Genomic DNA, 19231 nt, shown 5'->3' with positions numbered 1-19231 from the left:
TATAAATGCAGACTCTAATCAACGCTCGCACTGTGAACATGCCAGATCATCATCCAAGTTCTGACTCACTATGAGATGGGAAAGTGTCTTTGACAGTGGCCTTGGCCCAAGAACTTATATCTTCCAAAGACCTTACATTTTCTCCCATCCATCACACAAACCAACCTCCCGTCCATTGACACCATCTACACTGCCTCAGTAAATGCATCAGTATAATCAAGGACCACTCCCTCTTCTCCCCTTCTCCCATCAGGCAAAAGGAAGAGAAGTGTTAAAACGCACCGCCCCCCCCCCCCCCCCCCAGATTCAGGGACAGTTTCTTCCCAGCTGTTATCCAATGGTAATCATGTTTGAATTTGAGTTTAGTTTGAGTTTGTGTTTAATTTAGTGTCACGCCAATAAAAGCTTTTCACTGTACCTCGGTACACCCAACAATAAACTAAACAAACGTTCCTGTGGGGTAAAAGCGAGAATTCTTCTCCAAATAACCCATCCACGAGTGTGAGTGGAAGGCAAGGTTATCGGGCATTTCTTCCCAGAGCCACTATCAGTCTGTGTCTGTGTGCCTTGTTTTGTTTTATGACTGGATTCTGACCTTTTGGTACAGACCCGTTTTTCATTACACAAAGAGGAAGATAGATAGATGGCCATTGCGAAATGTGCCTTGTGCTGTTATGTAGCTATAACTCGGTCCCAGCCAAGGGATAGGAGAAACTAGAAAGTTTCTATACAATCTATATATAATAAGCATTTAAATATAATTTACCTACGGATTCAATCTCTAGGAGGCGCTGAAGATCACGGATACTTGTGATATCGCTGTGCGCCAATTTCTCCAACAATTCTGGGGGAAATTCGGTTTCCTTCAAATAAAATGGACAAATTAGCGTGCAGCAGTAACTTGAAAGTAATCGACGGTGAACTATTTTGAAAGCTTCTACTGTGCTTGTGAGGGATTATTTTTTTTGACGCACATGTAATCAAACGCCAGGTTTATTAGTCCAGAGCAGATCGGGCAATCCAGAACTCGTGGTGAGGTTGCAATGGGGTATGTGAAGTGTCGTGAGTTTGAGGTTCTTTTTTAGTCTTTATGTCCAGCCTAAACTTTGTACGCCCGACACCTCTGCTGTTACCGACATGCAAGAAAAAGCTACCCCACTGCAGTTCAGTAGTGCAGCGGCCAGCACTCGATTCCCTCTCGTTCACAAACAGTGGTGGAATAAAGACTCCGAGTGCCGGCTCGGGTGCAGTGGACAGTCACTGTGCTAATTGTGAGCGCTCGGCGCTTTTGTTTCCTTCTGACTTTTGTGCAACTTGTTATACTGATATTGGAAGACTCGCTCAAACTGAAAGGAGAGATTGTGCCGGGGAGAAGCAATTTCTACCCATTCTCCCAACACACACACACACACACACACAGGAATAAAACACCACACTGAACTACCCCAGCCTTTATACTCAGACCAGTCCCTCAACACACACACACTGAGACACAAACAGTAATAAAAGTCCACACTGAACGACCCGTCTCGCCCCTCCAACTCCAGTCCAGCCGCTCCAACACACACACTGAGACACAGACCCTCACACACACAGGAATAAAGTCCCGCACTGAACTACCCTTGCCATTATACTCAGCCTAGTCCTTCCAACACACACCGCAACACAGACTCGCACACACTTTCTATATCACACACACACACACTCAGGCTCACTTGAATACAGATCCAGACAGAACTACCATTACATTTAACACATGCACACATACACTTACACACATAGGGCTCACACTTGACACGCACACGTATACACATAGCACTTATACTTCTAACACACAGACACACTTAAGCTCATTTGAATACAGATCCACACAGAACCCACCCCAACCTTTAATACAAGCACAGACACACTTACAGATATTGAACTCACCCTTCTAACACACACACACACACAAATTCAATACCGAACTATCCACTGTCAACACACACACACAGATCCCATCTATTCCAACACACACTGAGACAGACATACACTGAGACGGACACACACTGACACACATACACTGAGTCACATACACAGACGCACACACACACACACACACAGACTCACTTGAACGCAACACTGCCCCACTCACAATACCCTCTCCAACACATTCCGAGACACACATACACACACAGACCCACGCAAGCCCCCCCCCCCCAAAAAAAATGCCGGGCACAGTCCGCAACAGAGAAATTGAAAGGGAGGGGGTGAGACGAACACCTCACCCCGCACCTAATCCTGACAAAACTACAAGGACCCCCACAACCTCTACATAACACAACTCCCACCACCCTCCACCCACAAAGATTTGGAGACGGTGATAATGTGCAGTGTCCCCAACTCCTCTCTCCCACCACCTTTCCCTTCTACATCTTACAACGTGGTTGAGGTTTTTTTTTACGCGAAAGGTCGTCTATATTCTCCCCCTCCACTGTCCATTTGCCTGTGTGTGGGTTTTTTGTTGTTGTTTTAACTGTTAAGTGAACATCGTGGTGCTTCGCAAGTAGAAACCTGCCGCGAAAAATGTGGTGTCAAGCACCGACAGTGTACCGCCTAACGCAAAAATATCCCTGTCCCCGGGCGATGAAACGCACTCCGATTCCCGGCTAAGAGAGAGAGAGAGAGAAAGGAGTGTGGGGGGATAAAATGAACATTGGCAGCAAATTTAGTAAGGAACCAACAGGGATTCAATGTATACACACACACACAAACAGGCTTGGTGTTTCTCGATGAAATGCAAAGTGAAATCCTCCCTTTAAAACTTTCAGGGGGTGGGAGAGAAAGGCACATTGCGAGAGATTGCCTTAATGCCTGTCCGCGGGGGGAAGAAACACTGCTTACCTCAGCATGCCCACCAACCAGGTAACAGAGTGCAAGCAGTAAGTAAAATGTGCCGCTCATTTCGCTGGAGTTTAGTCTGTTCCAAGTAAAGACAGCGATCCTTCGGGAGCCTTCGTAATGCCCCACCAACAGTCAAATTCAGTACCATCCCTCGCGAAAAGTAACGTGTAGAGAGCAGTCCTTGTTTCACATTGGGCTTGTAAGTTTCCTCATCGAAGTCTCTCTCTCTATCCCTGCCTCCCTCTCTCTCTCTCTTCCTTCCTCCCTCTCTCTCTCTCTGTCTGCCTCTCTCTCTCGCTCACTGCCTCGCTCTCACTCTCTCACTGCTCCCTCTCACTCTCTTCCTCACTCCCTCTCTGTTTGCCTCCCTCTCTCTCTCTCTCTCTTCCTCCCTCCCTCCCTCCCTCCCTCTCTCTCTCTCTCTCTCTCTCTCTCGCTCTGGCACCAGGAGTTCACCAGCCGGTAAATCTACATATTTGTTTCGATTAGACCAAACAGGGGGAAAAAAACCACGAACCAACAGTGCACCGCCTATCACCTGTCTATGGGAAAAGATGGGAAGGGGAAAAAAGAGGGCTGGATTTACAAACCTCAACTTGTTCTCTTTATCTAAAGAAAGAACGGGTTCATTAGTTGAAAGAGTCCTAAACTTTATTTTCCTTTTGTTTGTTTGCATGTGTGTTTTTACACCTCCAGCGCTTGTTTTATTTTTAAACGCCTACTTCTCCCTGGAGGTGTCGGCTGTGGTTGGAACCCTGCTAGAGGAATAACTTCTTCGGACTTGATCACAGAGTGGTTTTGAGACGCCGTGGGTCACAAAGGAACAGAGACTGATTGAGTGGTCTAGGTTTTTTTTTGTTTAAGCTCCCGATTGCAAACTCGCGAAGCTGCGAACTGAAGCGGCTGTTTAAAGAAAAAAAATTGGGCTTCACATCACGTCGAGCGAGGAGGGAGGCAGAGTGATAGAGCTGAGGATATCCGTTCAGGGAACCTGTTGGCGGGCTGTATGTTGTGTCTTGCTCTCGCTCCTTGGCCCTCCCTGGGGAACGAAGGGGGGCGATTGTGGGTTTTTTTAGTCATGTTTTTAATGTGTTGTAGTTAACCCGGCAGAGTCCCTCGTCCACACAGCTGGAGATAAGGACAGGGGAGGAGTGAAAAGGTTCGCGTAGTGGAGGACGGGAGGGTGCATGGAGGGAGGGAGGAAGATGGGGAGATGGGAGAAGGTGGTGGGGAGAGTGGGTGAGTAGATGGAGACGGGAGAGGATAAGGGTGAATAGAGAGGGTGGGGAATTAAGTGATGGCGGAGACGGGTAGAGTGGGTGAGGAGGATGAGAAGACGGGGAGAAGGTGGGAAGATGATGAGGGCAAGCTGAGGGAAGGGGTGAGATGCGAAAGGAGTGAGGAGATAAGGAAGATGGAAGGGGTGAGGAGATAAGGAAGATGGAGACGGGGAGGAGAGGTTGAGGAGTTGGGGAAAGAGTGAAGATGAGGAAGGTGATGGGGAGAGGTTGAGGAGATGAGGAAGGTGATGGGGAGAGGTTGAGGAGATGAGGAAGGTGAGGAGATGAGGAAGATGATGGGGAGGTTGAGGAGATGAGGAAGGTGAGGAGATGAGGAAGGTGATGGGAGCTGGGAGATGAGGACGGGAGGAGATGAGGAAGGTGATGGGGGGTTGAGGAGCTGAGGGAAGGCTGGATGGGGAGGTTGAGGAGATGAGGAAGGTGATGGGAGGAGGTTGAGGAGATGAGGAAGGTGAGGTGATGAGGAGGTTGAGGAGATGAGGAAGGTGATGGGGAGGTTGAGGAGATGAGGAAGGTGATGGGAGGAGGTTGAGGAGATGAGGAAGGTGATGGGGAGAGGTTGAGGAGACGGGGAGAGATGAGGAGATTGGGTTAAGGCTGGTGTGTGGGAGGAGATGGAGCCTCTTTGTTGTGGGTGATGTGATGACCACCCAACGCCCTGCCCGGTCCAGGACCACCTCCTCCCACGTGGCTCCGTGATGTGTGGCCGCGGCCGCCACGTGCCGGCCCGGGGATCCGGGCTCGAGCGAGCCCCGGGAGGCGAAGCTTGCACCGGGGGGGGTCGGTGATGCGCCCAGACGCGCCCGACCGTGGATGTCCTTCCGTGTTTGCAGCTCATTCATTTTGCAACATGGGGATCAGTTCCCCGATGAAACGAGACGAGCACACCTCGCTCTGCAAGGTGCACACAAATAATCGATATTACAAATTCCGTGGTGTGGCGCCAAGAACCGGCGCTTTGAGCCTAGCGGAGGAAGCATAATGCAAAGTATATTCAATCTGCTACAAAAGTCATCCCCTACTCCTTTGGCATGAGTCTGTGGCAAAGTTTAAACCAGGAACCGCTCCTCTCTCTGCACATGGGACATAAGGCTACTTGAGCTTTTATGTAATGCTGTCTTTATTGTCTAATTGTTTTAAATGCACATTTAGCTGGAAACCACAACAAACTAGTTCTGAAAAAAAAATAGATTGCAACTTCAAATAGTATTTGCAAACACAGCAAAAAAAGTTTTATTATATTTCAAAAATAAACTTTATTCACAAATATATATATATATAAGCAAAAAACTGCACAAACTAAATACATTCTAAGTGTCTGTACTTTAGATAGTGTCATACTCAGAAGTGTTGGCAACTGTCTTTACACAGTCTCATTGCCACTTATGTTGCCCTCCCCTCCTTCTGCCACCCAGCGATCACCCATACTCTAGTTCTATGTTATCTTTCCTATCCTTCGCACCAGGGGGGTATTTACAGAGGCCAATTAACCTACAAACCTACATTTTTGGGATGTGGGACGAAACTGAAGCACCCGGAGAAAACCCATGCGATGACATGGAGAACGTGCAAACTCCGTACAAATAGCAACTGTCAGGATCGAACCTGGGTTTCTGACGTTGTGAGGCATCAGCTCGACTACTGAGCCACGGTGAGTCTGCCCCTCAATGCCCAGCAACGGAAGGACCCTACACTGTGGTCCTCTCCCACAGAGCCTTGGCTTTGGCCGCACCAAGCTTCAGTACATCCCTCAGTAACTTTGCCTCCTGCTATCTTATATTGCCTCGGTGCTTTCTGTAGCTCCCATGTGCGTAGAGTCAAACAGCGTGGAAACAGGCTGTTTGGCCTAACTTGCCCATACTGACCAACATGTCCCATCTATAGTCCCACCTGCCTGCGCTTGGCCCATATCCCTCTAAACCTATCCCATCCATGTACCTGTCTAAATGTTTCTTAAACTTTGAGATAGTACCTGCCTCAACTACTTCCTCCGGCAGCATGTTTCGATATACAAACCACCCTTTGTGTAAAAAAGTTACCCCTCAGGTTCCTACTAAATCTTTCCCCCCTCATTTTAAACCTATGTCCTCAGGTTCTCGGTTCCCCTACTCTTAGGCAAGAGACTGTGCATTTACCCGATCTATTCCTCTCATGATTTTGTACACCTCCATAAGATCACCCCTCATCCTCCTGCGCTCTAAGGAATAAAGTCCGAGCCTGCTCAACCTCTCCCTGTAGCTCAGGCCCTCGAGTCCTGGCAACATCCCCGTAAATCTTCTCTGCACCCTTTCCAACTTGACAGCATCTTTCCATTAACAGGGTGACCAAAACTGAACACAATCCTCTAACTGTGGCCTCACCAACTGCAACATGACCTCCCAACTTCTATCCTCAATATGTGCATCTCAAAACTAAGTTGCTCCTGGCTCAGTCTTTGCCACTGACATTCATGCCAATTGAGTAATTAGCCCAAAAGATGTTGTGGATCTGACTCTAGGAATTTCAGCAGATAGAAAGTTACATTGTAATTTTTCTAGGGTAGTATTGCACCCAACAGCATAACTGGCAACACTAACATTATTTCTATTGTAGGTGTTGAAAATAAAAAATGCACATAAATCTGTTTCCACTACCTTTGAGAATGACTCTCGTCAATGGAATTAGTTTTTTTTAGTTTTTAGTTTTAGAGATACAGCATCAAACAGACCCTTGCACTCGAGTCAACTGCTGCTGTAAGAATTTCATTGTTCCGTTTCCGGACATATGACAATTAAACACTTTTGACTATGTTACGGCCAATATTAAAGATAGATACAAAATGCTGGAGTAACCCAGCGGGTCAGGTAGCATCTGGAGAAAATGGATAGGTGACGTTTCAGGTCAGGACTCAGTATTATGTTAGTTTTAGAGATACAGTGTGGAAGGCCCTTCGGCCCACCGAGTCAGTGCCGACCAGAACCAGTTTACACTAGTTCTATCCTACACACTCGGGAAGACAATTAACCTACAAACCTGCATATCTTTGGAAGAAGAAGACTTCTTAGAACTAGTCCTGAGGCAATATTGGGGATCAACTTAAAATCTGAGGAATGTGTTCCAAGTCTAGAGTGCGTAATCATTATATGTATGTGGGAGGAAACCGGAGCACCCGGAGTAACCCATGCGGCCACAGCGAGAACATGCAAACTCCGTACAGACAGCACCTGTAGTAAGGATTGAACCCGGGTCTACGGCACTGTAAGGCGCTGCAAGGCCCTTCACCAAGCACATCCATGATCACCCTCAAGCATCCATTTACAATAATCCTATGGCCTCAGGTTCCTACATGTTCTTCCTATTCCTGCATTCCTCATTTAATCCTACATGAGCCAATTTAAATAAGGGTTTCGACACGAAACTTTGCCTGTCCATGTCCTCAGAGATGCTACCTGATCAGCTGAGTTACTCCAGCACTTTGTGTCTTCTTTTGTAAACCAGTAACTGCAGTTCCTGGTGTCTACATTTTACTGGGCCACATATTGTTCTATCTCACACTTTTCCTCCAACATCTATTACTCTCCAACACACTGGGGATAATTTATAATATTTGGGAGGAAATTCACACAGTCACAGGGAGAACGTGCAAACTCCACACAGATAGCATCAACTGCGCCACATTTTGGATTCTGTTAAGCATGATGTAGGCAAAATGTGTAGGAAAAGATTGCAGATGCAGGTTTACACCAAAGATAGGCACAAAATGCTGGAGCAACTCAGCGGGTCAGGCAGCATCTCTGAAGAAAAGGAATAGGTGACATTTCGGGTCGAGACCCTTTAGACACAATGATGCAGGACTTGTTTTAATGTTATAACTAGACTAAGTGGGAACCGTTGGGTCCCATGTTCACATGGGAGGGCTGGTCCCCCAATGCCATATTCCACCTCACCACTAATTGCAATATTGGTGGCCAGTTGGGAGGGGGGGGCGTTATGGGGCACTAGTATGGATGTTGTGGGCCGAAGGGACTAGTTTCCAGAGGGCTAGTATGGACATTATGGGCCGAATGGATTCTTGGGCTGGCAGCTCAGTCACTCAGGCCTGGTGGGCCGGCAGCTCAGTCACTCAGGCCTGGTAGGCCGGCAGCTCAGTCACTCAGGCCTGGTGGGCCGGCAGCTCAGTCACTCAGGCCTGGTGGGCCGGCAGCTCAGTCAATCAGGGCTGGTGGGCCGGCAGCTCAGTCAATCAGGGCTGATGGGCTGGCAGCTCAGTCACGGCTATTCCTTGAAATTCCATTTCAAGCAGAGTGCAGGCCACCAAATTCAAATTCATAGCATTTCAAGCAGAGTGCAGGCCACCAAATTCAATTTCACATCATTTCAAGCAGAGTGCAGGCCACCAAATTCAGATTCATAGCATTTCAAGCAAAGTGCAGGCCACCAAATTCAATTTCATAGCATTTCAAGCAGACTGCAGGCCACCAAATTGCCAACAACTCATTGCATTGTCATTAAGGGCTAACAAATCATTTATTACAAGAACATTGCAGACTCACAGTTCAGTTGATTCACAGCTTAGAATCACAGTTGTGGACTCTCCCTCGCGATCTTCCAGAGTGACTGATTCACGTCCAGGCATCCAGGGTTTTATAGTCCTGCCCCCTCCCCAAAAGGGGCGTTACCTTCATTGTGGTGATTGACAGGCGAGAGTACCAATCAGCTGATCTCAAGCTTTTTTAAACACTCATAACTTTTTTTATTTTACATCGATCAGAAAAATCCTCGAGGCTGCCTCAGTGGAGGAGGACTGTGAGTAAGATGGCCAAAATTCATAGCGATATATACATCGCAGACGGGAAGTGGTCACGATGAGACTTTTAATTATATAGATGTGATCCACTTTCTGTTAAAAATGATAGCAAGCTCAGAACAAGGTCAATTAAACTCAGCATCCATCAATTTCCTATTATGGGACACAGGTCAGAATCTACATTCACTTTTCCCTTGAGGTTACTTTCAAGCAGTCTTACATAGAAACCATGTCACATGTGCCACCATATTACAGCAGTAGAAAAGTTAGCCAGTAGTCATTTGTATCTGTGGCTATATATAGTAACAACAAGTGTTGACATTTAGCGCAAGGCCCTGGTGACAAAATATGTATCAGGCGATAATAGTTTCTGCAACATTGATCTTTCAAGTAACATTGTCTCCAAGGCCGGAACTTCTAGATCCTTCTATCTCTGGAAGCACGCACGCAGATTATACCTTCTCACGCAAGAACCAGTTATCGTAGAGTTATGTGGCATGGAAACAGGCCTCTTCAACCCATCACGCCTGTGCTGACGCAGAAGACATCCCTGGGACACAAAGATGGCCAGGAGAGGAGAGAGATGTCAGTTCGTGGTAACTGTTCCAGTACATCGAGCGAGCGAGCGGGCCGACCAGTCTTTGGACTGGATAATGGCACCAATAATGGTGGCACCCATTATGTGTCAATATATGCAAAAAATATTTCACTGTGAAGTTGCATATGTCACAAATAAAGCACCAATGAACCATTGAGTTACATTAATCCTATATGGGCCACATATTTCCTACATGCTCTTCCTATTCCTACATTAATCCTACATGAGCTAATCTGAAGAAGGATCCCAACCCAAAATAGCGTCAATTCATGTCCACCAGGGATGCTGACTGACCTGCTGAGTCACTCCAGCACTTTGTGTCCATCTTCAGTATAAACCAGTATCTGCAGTTCGCGGTGTCTACATTTTACGGAGCCACATATTTTTCTACCTCACACATTCCCTCTAGCTATCGCCAGTGTCCCACACACTGCGGGGGTGACTTACAGTCTTTTGGGATTTGGAAGGAAGCACACACAGTCACAGGGAGAACGTGTGGCGCCTGTTTTCCACGCTGTATCTCTAAACCAAATTAAACTCCATACAGACAGCACCCATAGTCAGGATCGAAGCCAGGTCTCTGGCTCGGTAAGGCAGCAACTGTACCACTGCGCCACTGGCTTCCAGGAAGGACCCACAAATAGCAGCAAAGGAACACTTGGCTGTTTCACAGGCTAGTCATTCCTCAAGTGGCCCAAGTCACTCCACGGGTTCACCAGAAGCCAGGGCTTCCTGGAGAAAATCCAAGTCGGGACGGTCCTGGCGCAGAAGCATAATTCCCAGGGATGCTGGCACCAGAGATCCCAGGATGCCTGGATAAGAATCCCAGGCATCAGTTGAACAAATATATTGTTTTAATTTGTGATTCATTCCACAAACAGTCCATCTGATGAATGGATAATGCATGGGAGAGATGCATTTTTAAAAGCACAGCGGCGACACTCAGATAGATGGTAACCCTATGAATATTTTTTATCAAAGAGTTTAAGAAGGAACTGCAGATGCTGGAAAATCGAAGGTAGACAAAAGTGCTGGAGAAACTCTGCGGGCAGGGCCGGATTTAGATGAAGAGAGGCTATTTCACTTGTGAGCCTCCCCCCTCCCAATCCCCCACCCCCATGACTAGAGGACCATGACTACCCGACAGTGACAGTGTGACACTTTTAGATCCTACTGTATGTTGTCATTAAACAGTTGGTTTTAAAATCCATATTGGATTCACCGCGGAGCGGGCGATGCCTTACCTGGATCGCCGTTTGAAGCTCTGGAGTGTTGGGTCTGCTGCTTCAACATCATGGAGCTGTGGTTTGCGGAGCTCCCAGCCTCGGGCCGCGCTGATTTTAACATCGCGGAGCCCTGGGAACCCTTTGCCGAGGGCTGCCAGTGTGAATCTCCACCCAGCTCAGCCTGTGGACTTTGGGAGCCGCGATCTCCGGTAGGAAGTGGCCGATTCGGAAGTCCAAGCCGCTGAGAATGTTCTCCCGTTCCGACGTCGGATGGTGACCCCCAAATTTCATTGTACCAATGGCCATGAGGGGGGTTCCAAGAGGAGGGGGTCCATTGGAGACGGGAAAAGGGGTCATCAATGGGGGCAAGGACTCCTTCCCATGGAAGAACGCTGTGTGGCGGAGGCAATGGAAAAGAGCTCCAAATCGTGGCGGGCACGGAACATATTGAGGTGGGGACGGAGGGGGACAAAGGTGAGTGCTGAGGACAGACCGTTCGGTATATGAGAGGGGGAGGTCAGGAATGGTGGTGAACACACGGCAGGGATGGGGGTTGGGGCCGGAGGAAGGCAGGTGAGTGGACTGAGACCAGGCGATGTCTAGTGGAGGGGTGGTGGGTGGTCTGGGGGTAGGGGGGTATAAGGACTGTAGTGTGTGTGGGGAAGAGCTGGGGTCACATGGTTTGAGGGGAGTGGGGAAGACCCAGTGGAACAGCCACTGAGGTTACCAGGGTTGGGGGGGACTAGCACTAGGACCCAGCGCAGTCAAACCCGGGGGAGTGGGAGCCTGCAGCGTGGAAACTTCAGGCCCGGTGCTGAGTCCAGGCTGCAGGTAAGGCGATGGCTGCGGGCTGCTGGAGGGCGGTGGAGTGGCCAAGGTCAGCGGGCAAAGAGTAGGAGGTCCCGGTGGGCGGATGGTCGGTGGGGCGGTGAGGTTCGACGGTTCTGGTGAGGCAGAGAGGTGAGTAGGCCCCCCTGGATCTCGAGGCCCTAAGCTTAAACTTGTCTAGCTTATACGTAAATCCGGCCGTCTGCGGGTGAGGCAGCATCTATGGAGCGAAGGAAATAGGCCACATTTCGAGCCGAAACCAAGGGTTTCGGCCCGAAATGTGGCCTATTTCCTTCGCTCCATAGATACTGCCTCACCCACTGACTTTCTCCAGCATTTTTGTCTACCTAATATTTTTTGTCATAATGGTTGCAGATTTTTTTTAAATCAAAAAATAAAAGGCACAAAACGGATTAACTTATATTTGTAAGAAGGAATTGCGGATGCCAGTTTATACCAAAGATAGGCACAAAATGCTGGAGTAACTCTGCGGGTCAGGCAGCGTCTCTGGAGAACAAGGACAGGTGACATTTTAGGACGGGACCCTTTGTCAGTTGGGTATTGCGCCTAGACACAGCAAATCAAGTGGCAGCTTTGTAAAACATTGGTTCGGCCACATTTGGAGTATTGTGTGCATTTCTGGTCATCCTATTACAGGAGGGATGTGGGGGCTTTGGAGTGGGTGCAATCGAAGACTTTGAAGAAGAATTCTGACCAAAACATCACCAATACCTTTTCTCCAGAGATGCTGCCTGACCCATTGAGTTATTCCAGCACTATGTGTCTATCTTTGACATATTTAGTTGCAATGTTGGACAGTCTTGTAAAATCTGATCCAATTTAAATGTTCCAAGATTATATACATCTGACCAAAAATTTGGGTTTCATTCTACTTTGATGTTCTAACCTGCATTTAGAGGACTACAAAAACTTGCCAGTTGGGAGAATTGATCTTTATCGTAATTACAATTAAATTTGCCTTTAAAGATGGCAGTGCATAGGTGATGTACGGAAGACTCCAGTCCAATCTCTGTTGGGTGGAATTTCCACCGTAAATGGTTACTATTACATTAAAGCCCATGCAAACTGCTTTGAAGCATGGTTTATGCATTAAAAAGAGAACAAAAATGCAGTGGAAAGCATTTTAATGGATCGCATGGTACACAAAATTGCTGGAGGAACTCAGCGGGTGCAGCAGCATCTATGGAGCGAAGGAAATAGGCGACGTTTCGGGCCGAAACCCTTCTTCAGACTGATGGGGGGTGGGGAAAGAAAGAAGGAAAAAGGGAGGAGGAGGAGCCCGAGGGTTCGCATCACAACATGCTTTAGGAACAGCTCTATCCAAGACTGCAAGAAATTGCAGAGAGTTGTGGACCATCACACAAACCAACCTTCCTTCCATTGACTCCATCTACACTTCACGCTGCCCCGGCAAGTCCACCAGCATAATCAAGGACGTGTCTCACCCAGGTCACTTCCACTTCTCCTCTCTCCCTTCAGGCGAGAGATACAGAAGTGTGAAAATGCACACACCTCCAGGTTCAGGGACAGTTTCCTTCCAGCTGTTATCAGGCAACTGAACCATCCTATCAACAACTAGAGTGTGGTCCTGACCAACAATCTACCTCATTGCGAAACCCTTGGACTATCAGACTTTACTGGACTTTATCTTGCATTAAACATTATTCCCTTTATCATATATCTGTACACCGTCGATGGCTCGATTGTAATCATATATAGTCTTTCCGCTGACTGGTTAGCACGCAGCAAAAGCTTTTCATTGTACCTCCGTACACGTGACAATAAACTAAACTAAAATGAAACCAAATTTCTCCAGCCTTGTTGGTGAACAATCATTACATTTGTGTGATCTCTTTGATGAGGTTAGACTGCATGCTTGTTGGAACCACTTTCTGCAGTCTCATATAGATTCACTTCTCGTGGTTATTGAGATAGATGTGTACGTGTGACATGTTTCTTGGATTAGGGTGTAACATAATCCAATGCCTTCCCAGCAAACCCACTAATTACTAAGCGCATCCCGACCTACTTTTTATTTTGAACAACTTATTCCTTTGGCTCATAAGGTTATTAAAACAAGGTGCAGTGGAGCCAATCCAATCTCAGGACACGTCTCACACATTTGACCCTGTTGGGCTGGTAGGCTAGGAGCAACCACGATAATATTAGTCAGCGTGAATTAACTGCATTGCTATACAATGCGCTGGGCGTTCCATTTGAGGATTATAAATTCAGAAGTCATAGGAGCAGAATTAGGTCATTTGGCCGATCAACTCCACCTTTCAATCATGGCTAATCTATCTTTCCCTCTCCACCTTATTCTCCTGCCTTCTCTCCGGAACCTTTGGCACCCATACTAATCAAGAATCTATCAGTCTCTGCTTTTAGAAATACCCAATAGAAACATAGAAAATAGGTGCAGGAGGAGGCCATTCGGCCCTTCAAGCCAGCACCGCCATTCATTGTGATCATGGCTGATCATCCCAAATCAATAACCAGTGCCTGCGTTCTCCCCATATCCCTTGATTCTACCAGCCCCTAGAGCTCTATAAAACTCTCTCTTAAATCCATCCGGTGATTTGGCCTCCACTGAATTCCCCAAATTCACAACTCTCTGGGTGAAAACGTTTTTTCGCATCTCAGTCTTAAATGGCCTCCCCTTTATTCCAAGACTGTGGCCCCTGATTCTGGACTCGCCCAACATTGGGAACATTTTTCCTGCAGATGTGTTGGCCTCCACAGCCGTCTGTGACAATGAGTACCACAGATTCACCACACTCTGGCAAAAGGAATTTCTCCTCATTGAGTCATAGAGTGAAAACAGGCCTTTGGCACAACTTACCCACACTGACCAACATGCCCCATCTATACCAGCCCCACCTGCCTGCGTTTAGCCCATATCCCTGTAAACCTACCCTATCCATGTACCTGTTGAAACTTTTCTCAAACATTGCGCTAATACATGCATCAATTACATCCTCTGCCAGCTCATTCCTTACATTCACCATCCTTTAGGTAAAAAAGTGGCCCCTCAGGTTTCTATTAAATCTTTCCCCGATCACCTTAAACCTATGTCCTCTGGTTCTCGATTCCCCTTCTCTGGACTAGAGACTGTGCATCTACCCAATCTATTCCTCTCATGATTTGATATACCTCTCAATAAGATCACCCCTCATCCTCCTGCGCTCCAAGGAATAAAGTCCCAACCTGCTCTCCTGAAAGCTCAGGCCCATCTCCTCTACTCCTTTCTGAAGGTATGTACCTTTATCCAGGCCAACAAGGCAAAGCTTCACCAAGAGCTGCATCAAATAACTAGACCCAAAATTCATTCCTTGGTGATCGTTTCCTTAAATTAAAACTTGATTGAAACATCGACAGTTCTTAAGCTACAGTCAGCCACCGATCTAGCTGAGAGCAGTCAGCTCAGCCTCTGTGATAACTATTGCCCTGAAACATATGAACAGAGAACAGTACAGCACAGGAACAAGCCCTTTGACCCACAGAGTCCATGCCAAACATAATGCCAAGTTAAATTAATCTCTGCCTGCACGTGATCCATATCCCTCCATTCCCTGCATATCCACGTGCCTATCCAAAAGCCTCAGAAACACCGCTATCATGTCAGTCTCCACCCCCATCCCTGGTAGCATATTCCATGCCAGAGACCCGGGTTCGATCCTGACTACGGGTGCTGTCTGTGCGGAGTTTGTGCGTTCTCCCCGTGACCACGTGGGTTTTCTCCGGGTGCTCCAGTTTCCTCCCACATTACAACGACATGCAGGATTGTAGTTTAATTGTGCCGCCTCCCTACAAGTGACAATAGTAATCTAAACTAATAATAAACTCTCCCCATCCAGGATTCAGCGGCTGATCTTGGCTCACCTCAAAGCCAGCCTCCCCCCCACACTGGACCCCCATCAGTTTGCCTACCGGACCAACAGATCTACAGAGGACGCCATATCTGCGGCCCTACACTCTGCCCTGACCCACCTGGACAACAACAACTCCTACATCAGGTTGTTGTTCATCGACTTCAGCTCCGCCTTTAACACTGTCATCCCCGCCAGCTTGATCACCAAACTCAGCGGACTTGGCATCACCACCTCCCCCTGCAATTGGACACTGGATTTCCTCACCAACAGACCACAGTCTGTTAGGATCAACAACCTCACCTCCTCCACTCTGACAGTGAACACCGGCGTGCCACAGCCCTCTCCTCTACTCCCTCTTCACCCATGACTGCATCCCTAAGTATGGCTCCAACGCCATCATAAAATTTGCCGATGACACCACGGTGGTAGGACTGATCAGGGACAATAACGAATCAGCCTATAGGGAGGAGGTCCAGAACCTGGCAGCCTGGTGTGCCAACAATAACCTCGTCCTCAACTCCAAGAAGATGAAGGAAATCATTGTTGACTTCAGGAAGACCAGAGGTGGCAGACATATAAACGGGACTGAGGTGGAGCGCGTCTCCAACTACAAATTCCTCGGGGTACACATCTCAGAGGATCTGTCCTGGTCCCTCAATACCACCAAATTGATCAAAAAGGCGCAGCAGCGCCTTTACTTTCTGAGGAGGCTTAAGAAAGCTCACCTGTCCCCCCAGATCCTGTCCAACTTCTACCGCTGTACCATCGAAAGCATCCTGACCACCTGCTTCACGGTATGGTACAGCAGCTGCACTGCAGCTGACAGGAAGGCACTGCAACAGGTGGTGAAACCCGCTCAGCACATCATCGGTGCCCGGCTCCCTGCCATGGCTGCCCTCCACCGAAAACGGTGTCTGAGACGGGCCGGGAAAATCATCAAGGACCCCTCTCACCCTAACCATGGACTGTTTGCCCTCCTCCCATCAGGGAGGCGGTACAGGAGCCTCAGGTCTCACACAAGCAGGCTGAGGAACAGCTTTTTCAATAACACCATTATACTGCTGAACTCTGAGTCCCGTCGCTAGCTATCTTTAGACTCTCCCATTTGTATACAGTTATTTGCCTGTGTACCAGTTTAATTCATCCACAACCCACACATTGTTAACCAGTATTTTTATTTTTATTTGTATTTTTATTTTGTATTTTTTATTTTTACTTCTACTATCTTGCACTATGACCAGACGCTAAACTACATTTGGGTTGTACCTATACTTGTATTTGTGCAATGACAATAAAGTTGAATTGAATTAATTGAATTGAATTGAATTGACTACAGCAGTTCTTCAGTCAGAAATCCCCTTCCCTTTGAGTCATTGGGTTGTGGTTTGTAGACCCCTCAAGAGACTGCGGCACGGAATCAAGGCTGAGCCGCCCAGATAACCACTGAGGGAGTGGTTCACTGTCTGCTGTGTCATCATTTGGACCAGATCTGATGTTGATCTCATCTGTGAAAATAAATTCACTTGGTGAATTTAGTTGGTGAGAGTATGGTTCAGTTGCCTGATAACAGCTGGGAGGAAGCGGTCTCTGAATCCAGAGTCGTGCGTCTTCAAAATTCAGGGGCGGCACGGTGGCGCATCAGTAGAGTTGCTGCCTTACAGCGCCAGAGACCCGGGTTTGGTCCCAACTACGGGTGCTGTCTGTACAGAGTTTGTACGTTCTCCCCGTTATTGCGTGGGTTTTCTCCGAGATCTACGGTTTCCTCCCACACTCCAAAGACGCACAGGTTTGTAGATTAATTGGCTTGGTATAAGTGTAAATTGTCCCTAGTGTGTGTAGGATAGTGTTAATGTGCGGGGATCGCTGGTCAGTGCAAACTCGGTGGGCCGAATGATACAATACAATGATACAATTTATTTGTTGTCATTTGAACCTCATTGAGGTTCAAACAAAATTTGGTTTCTGCAGTCATACACACAAGTAAATGGCCTGTTTCCGTGCTGTATCTCTAAACTAAACTAAACTAATCACTGAAGGAGGACATTCGACATTGTATTCTATTGCTTTGGATAACTCTCTACGGTTTACATTGCTTTAGATATAGATACAGCACAGAAAAAGGTCCTAAGGCCCTCTGAGTCCACGACGACCAACGATCACCCTGTACACTAGCACTATGCTACACACTTGGGGCAATTTATAATTACCTTGCCAACCATCGATTACCTGTTCTATGTCATCCCACTCGCATCCACTCCCTCGGGGCAATTTACAGAGGCCAATTAACCTACAGTGCTGCACGTCTTTTGAGATGTGGGAGAAAACCGGAGCACCCGGAGGAAACCCACACGGTCACAGGGAGAACGCACAAACCGCACAGACAGCACCCGAGGTCTGGGTCGAACCCGGGTCTCTGGCGCTGTGAGGCAGCAAGATGACCAGTTGTGCCACCAAACATTCAGCGGGTCAGGCAGCATCTGTGGAGAAGGGATCAGTGCTGGCAGTTCAGGTCGATGGCCTTTCATCAAAACTGGGGAAAGTTTGAAATGGAACCAGAGTTGTAGAAAAGGCTAGGAGACGCAGAGAGAGAGAGGAAAGGGGGATGAGTAATAATGGGTGAAGCCACAAGTTGTAAAACTGACAGTTAACAAAGGGTGGTGAAAAACAAAAGAGGAAGGTGTGAATATTAGGAGATAAATAAAATCGCACAATACCAGACGAGGACAGTGAGAAAAAAACTTGAATGCTGGAAGTTTGTGATAGGGGGCTGGAGTGTTATCTATCTACAATTGTTGGATTTAGTGTTGATTCTGAAAGTGAAAGTATTCTGTTGAATTACCCTATTGTCTCTCACCATGCCACAGGTGGATATTCAGCCCATTAGATTTATGCTGGCAAGACAAGAACCTGCTGAAACAGACACAAATTGCTGGCGCAACTCAGCGGGTCGGGCAGCATCTCTGGAGAACCCTTCTTCAGACTGCCTCTCCCCTTTTCCAGCTTTGTTCCTCCACACCCCCTACAATCAGTCTGAAGCAGGGTCTCAACCCATAACATCATCGATCCATGTTCTCCAACGATGCTGCCTAACCCACTGAGTTACTCCAGCACTCTGTGTCCTTTGTGCATTTACCAGCATTTGCAATTCAATGTTTCTACACAGAAGGTCATAAGTGTTAGGAGCAGAATTAGGCCATTCGGCCCATCGAGTCTTATCTGTCATTCAATCATGGGTGATCTATGTTTCTCTCTCAACCCCACCCCTGCCTTCTCCTGTCATGTTGGAATGGGTCACTCCAGCACTTTTCACTTTGCTCAAGATTCCAGCATCTGCAGATCATTGTAATCTCCAAAACCCTCAGATGGTCGGGTAAGATCACCTTGACATCAAGTCCCACAAGTGTACAAGGAACTTGGCGTACCATTGAAACATGCCACACAGCTCGCATTGCATCACCTCCCATTCCTCCCCTGCCCCCCACCCCGCCTGTCTCCACCCCCGCCCCTCCTAATGTTGTTACAGCTGAGGGCTCCCATCATAGTTCACACATCACGTCCCTCTTCCTGTCACGTGAGGGATAAACTCGGCATTCTCTAACAACCATGAAGACATCAAACAAGAAAATAATACAAGAAGTACTTTCCGTGAACTCAACCTCAACAATGACGAGACCCAGAGCCTTGGGAATATGACACCAAGTCGACTAAGTTATTAC

The 19231-nt window shown here is 47.6% G+C and overlaps 1 protein-coding gene and 1 long non-coding RNA gene across 3 annotated transcripts in view; one reads left to right on the top strand and one right to left on the bottom strand.

The window, feature by feature from the left end:
* pdgfa (platelet derived growth factor subunit A) overlaps nt 1-3234 on the bottom strand; it is a 63433-nt gene extending 60199 nt beyond the window's left edge. For both annotated transcript variants that reach the window (XM_033040546.1, XM_033040547.1), the window contains exons 1-2: nt 2884-3234; nt 767-863 (exon numbers count right to left, since the gene is read on the bottom strand). In XM_033040546.1, the coding sequence (XP_032896437.1) occupies nt 767-863; nt 2884-2943 (157 nt within the window). In that variant the 5' untranslated portion in view covers nt 2944-3234. The remainder of the gene's footprint in view (nt 1-766; nt 864-2883) is intronic.
* Nucleotides 3235-3853: 619 nt separating this feature from the next.
* On the top strand, nt 3854-9723 carry LOC116985664. The gene is made up of 2 exons (XR_004415328.1): nt 3854-4122; nt 9378-9723. It is a non-coding gene; the product is annotated as an uncharacterized LOC116985664 (long non-coding RNA).
* The last annotated feature ends 9508 nt before the right edge of the window (nt 9724-19231 follow it).

Source organism: Amblyraja radiata, chromosome 22, assembly GCF_010909765.2.
Source record: "Amblyraja radiata isolate CabotCenter1 chromosome 22, sAmbRad1.1.pri, whole genome shotgun sequence".
Taxonomy (NCBI): domain Eukaryota; kingdom Metazoa; phylum Chordata; class Chondrichthyes; order Rajiformes; family Rajidae; genus Amblyraja; species Amblyraja radiata.
Note: the sequence above shows the minus strand (reverse complement) of the source record. Positions and strands in the feature narration are given on the sequence as shown.